General features: G+C 39.6%; 1 protein-coding gene across 3 annotated transcripts in view; it reads right to left on the bottom strand.

The window, feature by feature from the left end:
* Positions 1–15,814, bottom strand: part of CCDC7 (coiled-coil domain containing 7) — a 129,645-nt gene that overhangs the window by 91,618 nt on the left and 22,213 nt on the right. For all 3 annotated transcript variants that reach the window (XM_078152215.1, XM_020990456.2, XM_020990460.2), the window contains exon 4: positions 255–341. In XM_078152215.1, coding sequence (XP_078008341.1) covers positions 255–341 — 87 coding nt within the window. The remainder of the gene's footprint in view (positions 1–254; positions 342–15,814) is intronic.

Raw genomic sequence — 15,814 nt, 5'->3', positions numbered from 1 at the left:
GAGGAGGGGATTCTGGTAGAAGAATACTAGACAAATGGGAAGGGACCATGTTATGAAGATCTTTTAATGCCAAACAGAGTAGTTTAAATTAGAACCTAGAGGTAACAGGAAGTCACTGAACTTCATTGAACAGGTTGATGACATGGTCAGAATTATGCTTTAGAAAAGTCACCTCAGTAGCTAAATGGAAGATGGATCATTGTAAAGCAAACTTTAAATGTTTTCATTCTTTGTAATTTACACAGAATAAATACCTGTTGTTCTTCTTTAACTGCTTCTTCAAGCTGTTTTGCAAGTGATGTACATGATAACAAGAATGAAGTCATATCTTCTGCTTCTGTCTGAAAGAAAGTTAATGAAGAAATGTGACTTTTATTTCAGTCTCCATATGTAGAGGCAGGGAGGTGGTGAGAGGTAGCTAGGTGGCACAGTGGACAGAGTGCCAGACTTAAGAGTCAGGAAGAGCTGGGTTCAAATCTGGTCCCAGATGCTTACTACCTCTGCAACCCTGAGCAAGTCATTTAACCCCTGTTTGCCTGTTTCATCATCTGTAAAATAGAGATAATAATAGCACTTATCTCCCAGAGTTGTTGTAAAGACGAAATGAGGTAAGACTTGCAAAGCACTTAGCACAGGGCTCGGCACATAGTAGGCATTATATGAATGTTAGTTATTATTATTACTCCATTTAGTTATATTTAATTATATCACACCATACTTTTTAAAATATTACAAATATAACGTTAAGGATCTACTACTCCCTGGTGTTTGGAGAGGAAACAGACTGATACTAACCTCTGTCACCACAAATACCTGGAGTGAGGCTCTGGTCAAATGATACTTCCCAGATCTCACAGATAGCAAATTCCAACTCCTTTTTCCCTCATAGCTGCATTTAAAGGAGATGAAAACCCTATCCACTGCTACCATTCCCTACTCTTGCATCCCCATCTAGTTTAGACAGCTCTCCCCAGTCCCTCTCCTCCTTTGGAAGATCATAGAAGTGGTAAATGAACTCAGATCTTATGACTTAAAATTCAGTGTTCCAAATTCAGTGACGCATCACTACAACATACATGTGCATGTATTATATGTGCACATATGCAATATACATATGTCATACATATATGTATACATATATGTGTATATGTCTATATGGAGAGATAGACACATACACACATAGATATTAACCATGCTCATTGTTAGAAAAATCTGAAACAAAAATCTACTACAGGAGTGTGTGAAGGAAAGCCTTTATTACACTTCTCTTGAGAAGCGGGCACACTGCACCCTAGTGGCACATGCACACTGGTACAGAGGTAGAATCAACTTTTAAATGGTTATTAAATCCATACTCCTCCCAGCTGAGCCGTGATTGGACCAGCTCATCTGAGTTACACTCTTCCTGAACCACCCATCCCATGTTCTCCATGTTCTTCCTTGTCATGTTAGCTCCTCCAGTTCATGCATCCTATGTTGAAAAATGGTGACTATCTCTACCCTTGGGGTGTGTCAGTTAATATTCAATAAGCTTATTAAGCAAGTGCAGTGGAGAAAAGCCTTTGCCTTGTCCTTGACCTCGACAGGTTGCAACCAGTTTAGCCTCCAGGGCTCTTTCTTAAGGAACTAGTTGTCTGCAGAATGTTTGGGGCACTTTCTAATTGGTTGAGGGCCTATCCACAAGATCTTAGAAGTCCTTCTCAGAATTCCCTTGTTCTGTTGTAGAAGCCTAACTTCGAATCTTTTCCCACACTCATGCGTATTTCCTACCCATAGAATTAATCCTGGTGTTTCAGAAACCCTGACCACTGAGATATATAATGACTTAGCTATCACTAGAGTATTTGCCAAACTAGGAACCAATGAGCACTGTTTGGGGCTAATGGATCTAGTTGTAACAACCTAGAAAAAAACAGGGCTTAGAGCCTTCTATGCATGAAGCGTCAAAATTCAGCATAAATAGTACCGAATGAATGGCCCGATTACAAGTGAGTTTTAAAAGGCAGTCAACATTAAGCTTCAATAAATACATCATTGTGTAAGTGATTCAGGTGCACAATAAGAGGGCAAAGCACACGATGCACAACAGGGCAAATAACGTGAAAATCTGCCAGCTCTATCTCATAATTCATCAATCAACAAGCATTTATTAAGCACCTACTTTGTGCCACTATGTTTTACTGAAAATACAAAGACAAAAGCAAAACAGTCCAAGCCCTCAAGAAGCTGATATTCTAACAGGAAAAACAATATGTACATAGAGAGCTATACACAAGCAGATACAACATAACCTTGGAGGGGAAGGTACTCCCGTGAGGGAAGGGAGGGTAAGGACAAGACACCTGTAGATGATGCTTAAGCTAAGTGTTGAAGGAAAGCCAGGATCTGAAGAGGTGAGAGATAGTCTATTCCAGGCATGGAGGGTGGGGTCAGACAGCATAAAGGCATGGATAGGAGACGGAGCATCAGGCAAGAGAAACAGCAAGAAAGCTAACAAGATCATAACAATAGCTAGCATTTATAGAGCACTTAAGGTTTACAAAACACTTTACATTTTATTTCACACAATTCTTCTAAACAACCGTGTGAAGTCGGTGCTAATACACCCATTTTCCTGAGGTTCAGAAAGCTTAGTTTACCTGCCCCGGGTCATATAGCTACCAAGGTCTGATACAGGATTCAAATTTAGGTCTTCCTGACTCAAAGAGCAGCATTCTACCCACTGGGCCACTGTGGAGGTAGATTAACTGTGAAGAGTTTTAAGCCAAACCACAAAGGAGCAGTTTATTTGGTAAGGGGAGGGGGGAAGTGAATTATCTAACGAGGCTTATCTTGAATCCAATGTCCTTTTCTGAGGTCTAGCTCAAGCCGTATGGCCGGCATCCTTGTCAGCGTATTCTCTTCGCCTGTGCAAAGGGCTTGGATCACCAACCCAAAAAGGGTATGCCTTTTTCTCTATTTGCCAACAAATGACCAGGAGTTGTCACGTAAGTGAATCGCCTAGTGGTAGAGGTCTCTAGAGGTACCTATAAGAATCATACATAACAGAAAGACAAAGAACAATAGGGCAAAAAGAATGACTCCTTCACAAGAGGGGAGACCCATACTCTATAAGATACGCCAATAGGAGTGGCGACAGTAGTAACCTGGCCAGGAGATCTCTGGACCCCAGCTAAAGCTCTGATGGCTACCATTATATATGGTCACACTTAGCCTTGGTAGTCAGGCTCAACGTTACTTAATGTGTGTCCCCTGCTAATTCTGGAGCAAGAATTCAGCTACTCCAAATGTCCTGGCAGCAGCCACCTTTCAGTTAGAGGTGCACTTACTTTATTTCCTAAGAGTGTTGCCCCTTCGCTGGAGGCTGGTAGATCCAGGACCCTATTGTCATGGGAGTGGGCATACTAAAATTGCAGTTACTATCTCACTAATAGGATGGGTCTACCCCTTTGATACTTTTGTTCCCAAACCCCATGAATTCTAAAGGTAAAGGAGGTGGGGGGTTGCTAGTTGAACTCAGGTACTACTATTAGAGCATTCAACGCTGCCCTCCACCCCCACTCTCTGAATTTCAGAGGTGCTGTGCAGAACTCTTCATTGGTTGATGAAAATTCACTTTCCTGTGTATTGTGCAGATTCTTCTATATTGCAAAATCACCAAGGATGGCAACCAATAACCATAGTTCAATAGTGTTGGTGCCAATAACTTCCTCTAAATACTATATTACTCCATTTTTGCATTTCCAATATTCTCATGTCTTGAGATCTGTATTGTTTCCCAAAGGTGTTCTATGTTCTATATTCTTATCATGATGTGTTTAAAGGTAGTGCTGCATGGTCAGTACTCCAAACAAATTGTTAGAAAGCTAAGCAGCATTTTAAGACATGCCATGCAACTGGATGATGTGGGCAGAGACTTCTTTCAGAGTGGCAGTAGTATTGGATTGTTGTTATTCTCTCCAGCTCAATAGTTTCTCCCATCAATGATATCTCTAACTTAAAAATCACCTTAGGCAGTAGCTTCCTTCCTTAAAGACTGATCACCCAGAGGATAACTATACATTTTCTTCCTACTCATATACAAACTCTGAATATGTTCTCATTAGAACATAAGAAATCCCTTCAATAAAGTGCTGTGAGTTGACACGGAAAGCATCTGCACTACCTTAAGTTCACTTGGGGCTGATCTTGTGCCCCAATGAACATTTCCTGCCTGTGGGTAAGTCCTCCTAATCCTAATGCAGAAGCCTCCTGTAGCATCCTCCTCATATTACAAGAAATAGCATTAGAAGAGTAGTCTTAATGATTTTTACAGTTTCAAACTAGGATGGGCTCAGTGCAGAAGCCAAAGGTGGCAGGTTTGACAAACCCTGTCCTCCAGTGCTTTTCAGAACAACTGCTCACATTTAGGCTTGCTACCTCTGTCAGTCTAACCTTAAATGCAAATTAGACACTTAAGGACCAGACAGACAGTGACCATATGTCTCTTATCTACTGATAAATATTAAGCACTCAATAAATGCTTATTGACTGATGGCTGGTGGGAGTTCTACTAAAGAATTTTGGGGTGTATGGAACACAAAAGGCAGTATAGGATAGTGGCTAGAGAGCCAGCTTTGGTCAAGTCCTTCCCATAAAATTTCTAATTATGTGGTCTTAACTTTCCAGGCCCTAAGATTCCTTATTCCTTATCTGTAAAATAGGGGAGTTACAGTAGATGGTCCCTTCCAGCTCTAGATATGTGAGCCTATGATTCCCACAGAAGCTATTCCAAACTTCTTTTCTACTCAAGCTTTCCACACCATCCCCTGCCCAAGTGCTCTCAGCAGCGGCCCTTACCTTATGCTTTACTGAGAAAATAAAGAGACCATTTACCACAAGCTCCCTCTTCTCTCTTCCTCTACATCTCAAATCCCCTGGACACAATCCCTTATTCTCTCCTACTTTACTCTAGTCTCCAATGAAGCTGTGACATTCTTGCCAAGGCTAACCCCTCAACATGTACCCTTGATCCCATCCCATCTCATCTTATACAATATATTGCCCCAACAATTATCCCCTTTCTATCTAACCATCATTTCCTTCCTTAGCCTACAAACATGCCCAAATCTCCTCCATCCTTCTCCACACCTCTCTATGCTATACCAGCCTATATCTCTTACCTTCCACTACAACCAAACTTCTAGAAAAATCCATCTATGCTCAGTGTCTCAACTTACCCTTCTCTCACTCCTCAATCCTTTGCAATCTGACTTCCAACTGAATCCCTGAAGTGAAACTGTTCTCAATTTACCAATGATGTATTAATTGTCAAATATAAACTTTTTCTCAGTTCTCATCCTTCTTAACCCCATTCTGCATTTGGCAACCCTCTCTTCAGGGATACTCTCTGGGTAACAAAGTACAATCAAGTCATGTTTGTATGCTAAACTCCATTATGCCATAGTTACATGATTGGGGTCAACTGAAATATAATAAGGAAAGGAAGAAGATAGAATTTTTTCCAACTGAAAACACCTTTTATTTGGTCAGTCTGTTTATGTGTATTCCCAAGATACCCAGGGACGAACTCCTTGCTTGGAAGTCTTCATACCTGCATTGGTAACAATATTTTTGGGAATGTGTGCATCTTTACTGAGTCCTGGCACTATGGACCTAAAAATATCTACATTTAATGCCTCTTAATTATGAACAATCCCAGTCACTGTGGAGTTGGTAGTGAGAGTATAGCCCCAAGGCTGAGCAGAGGACCAATGCCTCCTAACAGTATCTGATAATTCTTTTCTGTATAGTACATAAAGGTTCAGCACGAGAAGAACGATGAGTGACTTTATGGTCTGTAGTACCTAAAATGTTGCAGCAACTGAATACTATGCTCTTGAAGTTATCTTTGCTTGAGGAAGATGAGTACTTTCTATGCTACAGCAGTAGAGGCATAGGACTAACCTGGGAAGGGTTCTGGCATAGTATATCCCTTGTACCCAGGGAGAGTTTGTTGTTTCCCCAGAACAACCTCTGGTGTCAGAGGGAGAGAGAAAAGGGAAAGGGGGAAAAAGAAGAGTGATAGAAAGGAGGAGAAGGGAAGGAGAAGAGAGATCAACAAAGTATTGTTTACTATATTCCAGACACAGAAGATACAAATGCAAGATAGAACATGCAACTTCTAGAGTGAGCCCAGACCTGGGCCAAAGTAGGGTCAGGTGCTTGTCCAGAAGTGTCCCTTGTTTGTTAAATCTACATAGCTCTAAAGATTTACAAAGCACTTAGCAGTGCTTTTGAATTTTGTTGCAATTAGCTAGTATCTTCTTAGCTGCTTCACCAGTACTAATGAGCTGTTGTTCCCCATGAGCATGAGAGTTCATTACATATTTGGAAATCCTTAGCAACGTATGCACAACTCTTAGAACCTGGATCACCTATTTTCTTTTTGTTGGTCATGCATTAATATGTCAGGCTAAACCATAAGATTTTGTAAGTAGATGGTAATTAATAAAATGATAGTGCTGAAAAGTTTATGAGGCACTTTTTCACAAATAAACCTATGAGGTAGGCAGTATAAATATGATTGTCTCTGTTAGGCAGATAAAGAAAACTGAGGCATTAAGAGGACATACAACGTGACTTGCTCAAGATTACACAGCTAGCAAGTGGCACAGCCAAGACTCAAATGCAGGTCTTTTTACTCCTAATAAAGTGTACTTTTCACAATCCTACGTTGCACATCATATGAGAGCCTTAAATTATTTAATTTTAAGACTTTGGGTCTACAAAATCAGTCAATGTCCTATTTTATCAATTCTGTTCATTTGAAGTTCTATTAAAAATTATTTACCAAAAATGAGTGATGTTTGTAATTCAATGAGATATTTCACATTGTTTTCTAATTTTTCATTCTTTTGGATTTGTTTTACAGTGTCTTGATTTCTCATAAAGTCACTAGCTTCCAATTGCTCTACTCTAACTTTTAAGGAAGTATTTTCTTCAGTAGTCTTTTGGACTTCCTTTTCCATTTGGCCAATTTTTCTTTTTAGGGCATTTTTCTCCTCATTGGCTTTTTGGACCTCTTTTGCCATTTGGGTTAGGCTATTTTTTAAGGTGTTAACTTCTTCAGTATTTTTCTGGGTCTCCTTTAGCAAGCTGTTGACTTGTTTTTCATGATTTTCTTGCATCACTCTCATTTCTCTTTCCAGTTTTTCCTCTGCTTCCCTTACTTGCTTCTCAAAATCCCTTTTGAGCTCTTCCAAGGCCTGGGACTGATTCATATTTTTCTTGGAGGCTTTGGATGTAGGAGCTTTGACTTTGTTGTCTTCTTCTGGTGTATATTTTGATCTTCTTTGTCACCAAAGTAAGATAATATAGTCTGACTCTTTTTGTGCTGCTTGCTCATGATCCCGGCAATTACTTGAGTTTTAAACTCTTTGTTAAGGTAAGAGTCTGCTTCCAATGTGAGAATGTACTGTCCCAAGCTTCAGGTACCTGTAAATTTTCAGTTCTCAAGGTGGTATGATAAGGGGCGAGGTGTTTACTCCTTTCCTGGCCTGTGACCACAAGTATTCCTTTCTGTCCTGTTAACTGTGAGGAAGGGTTCCTCTCCACAGCCACTACAAGCCCCACCATGCCAGTGCTCCTCCTCACCCCAGCACTGCCACCCGAAACTGTGACCCAGATCCAAACACGGGCAAAGCAAGAGATCCCTGCAATCCCTCTCTGATCAGCCACTGGATTCCCCCTCAGTCTGTGGGCCAGAAGCTCGGGAAGCAGCTGCCCCCCCACAGGGCCACACTCTTGGGGAATGGAGCTGAAACCCCGCCTTCCTTTCTCAGGCACCGACAGAAACAGACTTTTCCCACTGACCTTCTAAATTGTCTTTGGCATTAGTGGGTTGAGGAGTCTGGAAACCTCCACAGCTGCCCGTGATTCACTCCTCTGAGGCCTGATCCAGGTTTGCTGCAGCCTGCGCGCCCACGCTGCGCTCCCAGCCCGGTGCGATACACCTTTCTGATCCATCATCCAGGTTGTCTTGGGCTGGAAATTTGTTTCACTAAGTCTTTTTGTGGGTTCTGCTCCTTCAGAATTTGTTTAGAGCCATTTTTTATGAGAATTTGGAGGGGTTTCGGGGAGAGCTTAAGCAAGTCACTGCTTTCACTCCACCATCTCGGCTCCGCCCCCCGATGTTCGTAATTCAGAAAAGCTTTGTGAAGGTAAAACCGCAAGAGTTTGATAATCATTTAAGATCAATTGAGCTCCAATAAGGGCCAAAAACCTGAATTAACCTTTTTCTCTCTGAGTGAACTAAAAACACCCCTTCCTGTGTCAGCAAATTCCAGGATCAGATGGAACTGACCAGCATTCCTGCTGTTCACTGGGCCCAGGATGTCTGGGACCAGATACTCTCTTGAATAATGGGACTTTTCTTATCTTGAGTTTCTATTGACACTTTGGCATTCTTATGTTAAACAAACATATGGAGGCTGTATTTTTTTTGTAACACAGACATCCTGAGTCTGATCACTCTAAACTGTATAAAAGTTCTCTCACTTTGCTTAATCTCTGAGTCAGAATCACATCTGGCTCCCATGTTAACATGATTTGCTAGCTAAAAGGGAATAAACTATATAATCATGTATCACCTAACTTGTTTGCCTTCTTTAACCAAACTTTCAGGTCAACAAGTTCCATGAGAATATAACTGAAGAAATTTGCCACATGAGGAGATGTATGGAGGGCATAGGAGATAGTGGGAAAGAAATGAAAATAAAAGTAGAATAATTAGAGAAAGGAAACAGTTGATTGGTCTGGGTAGATCAGAGGTAGGCAAATGAATAATGAGAGTAAGAGTTGTATATATCTGCAGAATTGATACGCCCACTTGGAACCAAAATTTTCAAAGACAGTAGTCCTCATGTTTTCACATTTGAGAGGACAAACCACTGTCTATGCCACCAACTCCCCCGTCCACTTCTCCACACACCTGTCCCCTTGGTAAAGGCATAGGAGAATCTTTCTGAATACTGAATCAGGACCTTCCTGAGACCCACATAAGCTAACAGTCTAATTCCCTGAGAGGGTTCTGACTCTTTTACAGATCACAGATGATCCTAAATAGACTTCCAAGGTCATGTAGTCCAACCTATAACTAAACAATCCCTGACAAGTAGTCATCTGGCCTTTGTGTGAAGACTCCTAGTGAAAGGAAGCTCACTATATCTCAGGGCAGCCCATTCGTCTTAAGGCAGCCCTAATTATTAGAAGTTTCTTCTTACATTGAGCAGCATAGTGTTGACTCCTAGATTTATCCTGAGGTGAAACAAAAAGCTTAATCCCTCTTCTACATGAGGGATCTTCAAGTATCTGAAAACATTTATGTCCAAAGACTGACTTTCAATAGTAAATTAATGAAATTTCTATTTCATCTTCTTTGACATTCAAAAATCATTTTCACATATAATAAAAGCAAAAAGGGCAATAAAATTAAAATCATAGAAATACTGTTGAAAAGGATCCTAGAAGCCACCTAGTTCAACATACATCAAAACACAAATCCCAAGAATCAGGCAACGTACCACAATAGATTGAGTACTGGACTCGAAGTCAGGAAACCCATATAAACTCACTCAGAAAGAGGTAATTAAGACCCCACCAGCTCTTTTTTTTTCTTGTTTTTATCATTTTTTTGTTTTTATGTAACATATGTGTGTACATATATACATATATATGCATATTCCTTTGACATCCTTTCCTCTCCCCTCTCTCAGAGAGCCATCAACCATAACTTATTTTTTAAAAGGAGAGAAAAAAATTCAGCAAAACTAATCAATACATCTAAAAATGCTGATGTTATATGCAATGTTCCACATCCATGGACCTCCACTTCTGCAAAGGAGTTGAAAGTAGTATTTTCCATCTCTCTTCTTTGGGGCTAAGCTTGATCATTATATTTCTGCAACATTTGATTTAGTTTATTTTGTGATTTTTTTTCTTTTCACATTGTTGTAGTAAGTGTGTTTTCTAGCTGTATTTACTTCCCTTTGTATCAATTTATATAAATCTATGCTTCATGTTTATCACGTTTTGTCATTTCTTATAGCACAGTAATATTCCATTACATTCACGTTCTAGTTTGTTTAGCCATTTCTCAATCGATGGTCACCTACTTTATTTCCAATTCTTTGCTACTACAAATATGTGTATACAGAACCTTTCTGTCAATGATCTCCTTAGGAAATATGCCTAGCAGTAGAATCTCTGAATCAAAGGGTGTGGATATTTTATCCATTTTATTTGCATAATTCCAAACTGTTTTCAAAATGGTACTATGAATTCACAGCTCCAACAACAATGCATTATTGTGTCTGTCTTATCACAACCCTTCCAACATTAACTATTCTTGTCTTTTGTCATCTTTGCCAATTTGGTGGGTGTATTTTAATGAGTATTTCTCTCATTAGAGAGTTGGAGCATTCCTTCATATAGCAAATAGCTTGCAGTTCTTTTAAGAACTGTTTGTTCATATTCTTTGATCACTTATCTATTGGGGAATGGCTTTTGGTCTCTTTTTATATTTCTGTCAGCTGTCTATATATTCTGGATATCAAACCCTTATGATAGATATTAGATATGAAGATTATTTTTTCCATTTAATTACTTTCCTTCTCCCAGCTGCATGTTTGTGCAAAAGCTTTCTAATATCATACAATCAAAATTATTTATTTTATTTTTTGTAATTGCATCTCTATCCTTTTACCCCCTATCTCCAGCAATTCTCCAGCTTTGCACCTCCAATAAAATCAATTTTATCACAGTTTTGCCTGGACTGCCTCCATTCCTGTACTGCACAGACCAGATTCCTGGATAATTTGGCTTATGCTGTTTCAAGGATAGGGGCTAGGGAATCACAGGGGACTGATCTCAGTTGATCTCTTCAAAGCAGGTAAGAGACGCTTAGAATTAAAAGGGGCCTCAGAGGTTTTTCTCTACCTGGTTGGGCATTAGGGCCATATTTACCTCAAGGAATTTCTTGCGATGCTTCCTTTCTATATTACTGGGGGAAAAGTTTATTTGATATAATGGTTGGTTTTTAAATGTTTGATAAAATTCATTTGTAAGTTTTTCTGCTACAATTTTCTTTTTTCTTTAGGAACTCATTTATGGCTTAATCAATTTCTCTGAGTTTGGGGTTGGTTTTTCAGTTTTCTCTTTAAAATAGCAACATTCTTGGAGGCAGCTAGGTGGTGCAGTAGACAGAGCACCAGTCCTGGAGTCAGGAGGACCCAAGCTCAAATCTGGCCTCAGACACTTGACACTTACTAGCTGTGTGACCCTGGGCAAGCCACTTTAATCCCATTGCCTAGCAAAAAAAAAAAATCAACATTCTTTTGATGATAAGCCATAGAACACTACAGTCTCTGAAGAACTGAAATTTCAAAAAGGGCAATAAAAAATGAGGCAGACTTCTTTCTCTCCCTCCCACTCCACCCCCTCCCCAAGCACAATGAAATACAACTGGACTTGTGATCTGATCATTGTGGATATTCTTTCCAACAATGCAGATTACAACACATTCATGCCTAATTATGCTGTGCAAAGTTTGTCTATGTCCTCCCATAAGTTTTCCAGAGGTGAACCACCCAATGTTCTGGATGGGAAGGGAGGAGGTCATCCTTGTTTTCTCTGAACATTCAAGTATACCAATGAAGCATATGTGCTTTCCATTTGTTATCCCTTATTTTTATACCACGTAACCAGTCTTTTCTGTTCATACATTTTGTATGTATAAACATTCTTTACTATGCTTCTCCTCTATGCTTTCTTATTTATTCTGTTACTGCCTATTAATGCCCTTTGCCATTATTTTGCTTTCTGAATAATACTCAATTTCAATCCTTTAGGAAATGAGCTTTTGTTTCATAAAGAAATTTAAGGTCATTAAATAATTTGCAATTTCCTAAAGGCAATAAAGCCCATGCACCTCCTCCTTTCTATTCAATTCTGAATTCTGTTTTCCATTTGCTACAGTGTACTGAGGCATGAGCTCTATAGTTGTCAATTCAATAATATGTCACATTCTGGACGTTCTTCATCTGCTTGGCTTTTCCTACATACATAATTTCCTACATAGTAGCTGAATTCTTTTGAGTGATTGTGCATTCCAGTTAGGAAGCTCTACAATGTCCTGAGGCTTGATGCAATCAGTACAATATCATCTGCAAACAGAAGCATATGGAGGACCTTACCATAATTGAGAGAATCCTCCTATTTAACGTGGACTCTTCACTGAATCACTGGTGCTAAAAAAGGGCAAATTCCTTTGACCACAGGACAACAAACAAATGAAAGATATAAAAGATCTTTAAGTATTTTTAAAACAAATTTTTTACCATCAAGGATAGTGAATAAATTATATTTGGGCTCTAACATCACAGTGACACATGCTTACAGAGGAAATGGAAGTGGCACTGAAAGAAAAAAAGATGGGAGAGCAGATGACTAAACCAAACAAACACAGAGGTCCATGCTTAAACTAAAACAACTTTTAAGACATTGAAGAACTGAGTCTCAAGATATCTGAAGAAAGGGGAAACATCAAAAGGATGAAAAAAATCTTAGGCCTTATTACCAAAAAGAAGAAACCAAGACAACATCACTACCAACCCATATGTCTACTTTGACATCTATATAACATTCTTGAATATTATTTACATATAAATAATTTACTACTACTTTGCATGGTGTTGAATGAAGCTAGAGAAAATCATGAAACCATGCTGACTGGATCAACCACAAATTTATGTTACTTAATTTCAACTGGGCCATCACTGCAGTGAGGCAATATTTTTATACCTCCTTAGTTAACCCACTACACCTCTCGCCATAAAGGTGTTCATTGCTCCTCAAATTTCCTATGGCTCCCAGCTCCCTACCCTCTCATCTGAAAACCTTGTCTGAAATGAGGCATATTACATGTTTCATATTCCTCATGTTTGAAAAAGTTGAGACCATTCATCCAGAGCTCCTTCTACTCCCCACTCTTCATTTCACATCACCCAGATGCCTTCAGCTACTATTATCATCCTTCACTCCTTTCAGAAAAGAAGGTGGCGCCCTTCTTGCCAAAATTCCATCCCATCTTCCCTAGCAGATTGCTCCTCTATCAACCCCACTCTCAATTTATCTTCAATCTCTCCCTGCCTACTGACTTCTTCTGTATCTATGTCTTCCCCGGCCTCATAAAAACCTTCATTTGATTTGTCCCCACTGGCTATCATCCCATATTTATTCTACCTTTTGTGGTTAAACTCCTTGAGAAGTCTACAGCTGTCTACAATTGATTCCTCTACTTCCCTTCCTCTCACTCTCCTTAACCCTCTGAAGTCAGCTTCTGACCTCATCATTCATTCACTCAAGGTGGCAGCTAGGTGATGAAGCAGATGAAGTGCTGGGCCTGGAGACAAGAAAACCTAAGTTCACATCCAGTCTCAGACACCAGCTGTGTGACCCTGGCAAAACTACTAATCCTGTTGGCCTCAGTTTTCTCAACTGTAAAATGGGGCTAACAGCACCTACTTCACAGGGCTGTTGTGATGATCAAATGAGATATTATTTGTAAAGTGTTTAAGCACAGTGTCTCCTACATACAGTAGGCATAACATAAATCCTTATTCTCTTCCCACACATACATATCAGTTTTTTAATAAATTTCTCCTATGGCACCCAATTTATCAGAAATATTAAGTTCCTCTCTCTCTGTTCTATGCATAGAATATTTGGGGGCACATTTTTCTAATTTTGTTTTTTGAAGTTCTTAGCAATATTTTTTATTCCCCCATTGACCATAAGAGATGATGGGATTCCAAAGGTATGAGAGTGTCTTCCTCTCCTTTCAAGATGTAAACATTTGATAATAACTTGGCCTTTTCAAGCTGTTCAAACTTGTTTATATTCCTAAGTTTCTTTTGTTCATTGACTTTGTCTTTTAAAGTTGCTCTCCAGCACTCATTTATTCAACAAGAATATTTGGAAGTCACAGATTGTTAAAAGTCCTTTTTTCTCTATAGGATGATGGATTAGTACAAATAAACATTTGTACTTCTTCTTAGCTACAGGCCCTTTTCCTTTGACTTACAGTGTATCATATTCTATTCTCTGCCTTCCTTTCTCATATTTGACACAGTCTTCTTTGATTCTCGCTGAAGTTCCTTTCTAAGTGATCTGTTTCTTCTTGGTCACCTTCGGTGTCTAAAAAGGGCTTCCAGCCCTCTCAAATTCAAGGTAATCATAAAAGGCCCAGGCATTTCAATTCAATCAATCAAGGGACCCAGAATATATTCATAAAGTGTTCACTGCAGGGGTGGTATAGATTTTAATGTGAAAACAAGACCCATCTAAGGAATCACGAAGTCCTTTGTGGAACTACTAGTGCTCTTCCTTTTATTTACCTAGGCTTAGCTTCAATATTGTCCAGGTAAGTAAATGGGTAAATGTCTTGCCTTTGCTTCATGTAGTTATATTATAGTGGGTGATGTTTTTGGAGATTATTTCTCATGGGCAGTTCTCCTAAGGCTACAGAATTTCACTATTAAGTGGCTTACTATGACAATAGCTATACTGAGCTCTGGATGCTGTTATCTCTTTCCCTTTTTCTTTTTTTTCTTTATGACCAAAGAGTGGCCATTGGGTTCTTGGGGTAATGGAGCAACTCTAAGTTTATGATCCTATGACCTCCTGGCTTGGTTGCCTTTCTTTGTCCTGCCCCCATGTTGGTTATTTTCCAGAGATTTCTTCATCTCCTTGAATTTCTTCTCTCCATTGGTGTCACTTGTTTCCTCTATGAGGCCAGAACCCACTCTATCTCCAGGCCTATTTTCTCATTCAAGGTCTAACCTTTTGTTTCCAGAAGCCCATATCTTGCTTCAATATGGATGCCCTATCACTACTACATCAGCAATTGTAAAAGCAAAGTGTTCTGTCTTCAGCCTCTCCTTCCCCTCTTGGTCTGGATCCTTTTCCTGACTACCAGTTTCCTCAGTGACCATGCAGTCACCCAGCGCCGAAAGGTGACTGTGAATCACTAATATTTTTCACTATTCATATCTTCTAATATTTTTCCCTTTCTCCATTTTTTCTTCCCCTTCCTTATCTAAACAGTCACTAAAATGATTCCTATCTAAATAAAACTAAAAGACCAGTCTTACCCCCAAATCACTCTGGCTTTCAATGATTTGGCCAACAATACATCCCTGACCAAACTCTACTTGGTCATGGTCTGAGCCCTGACTGGCTCAGAATGAATGTAAATAGCAATTGTTTCTATTTTGCCCAGAAACCCTAAGGGTCTTCCCCTTCCCAGATTGATTTTTTTTTAACTAGGTAAAGAGGCCATTCTCTGCTTCATTTCTTATCGAGCCTTAATCACTGAAAGGGCATTGCCTCAGTCGAACTGAGACCTGTTAAAGACCTTAGCTTAAAAAGGCCAAGGTATCTCCCACTGCATCCCGGGCCATCTCCAGCTGCCTTGATCTCTATCTTGCCACTGGACCCAGATGGCTCCCAGGGAGAAAGTGAGGATGGTGACTTTGCATAGCCCTCCTTCACTTAAATCCAATTTACTTGCATGTCATGGCATCACATGGCATCACCTCCCTGATGTCATGGTCCTCTTCTAGAACAAGGACAAACAACAACCCGATGACAACTCTAGTAACAAAACAATAGGTACTAATAGTTAATAGCTGTCTCTTACAACTTCATGTGTGTTTAATCAAGTCAAAGAGATGATAGGACATTGGTTATTGGACAAAAGCTATTGATGTTACAT

The sequence above is a fragment of the Phascolarctos cinereus genome, unplaced genomic scaffold (genome assembly GCF_003287225.1).
Source record: "Phascolarctos cinereus isolate Bilbo 61053 unplaced genomic scaffold, phaCin_HiC Scaffold_1;HRSCAF=81, whole genome shotgun sequence".
In the NCBI taxonomy this organism is placed as follows: domain Eukaryota; kingdom Metazoa; phylum Chordata; class Mammalia; order Diprotodontia; family Phascolarctidae; genus Phascolarctos; species Phascolarctos cinereus.
The sequence above is the reverse complement of the archived record's forward strand: the minus strand, read 5'-3'. Positions and strand labels throughout refer to the sequence as shown.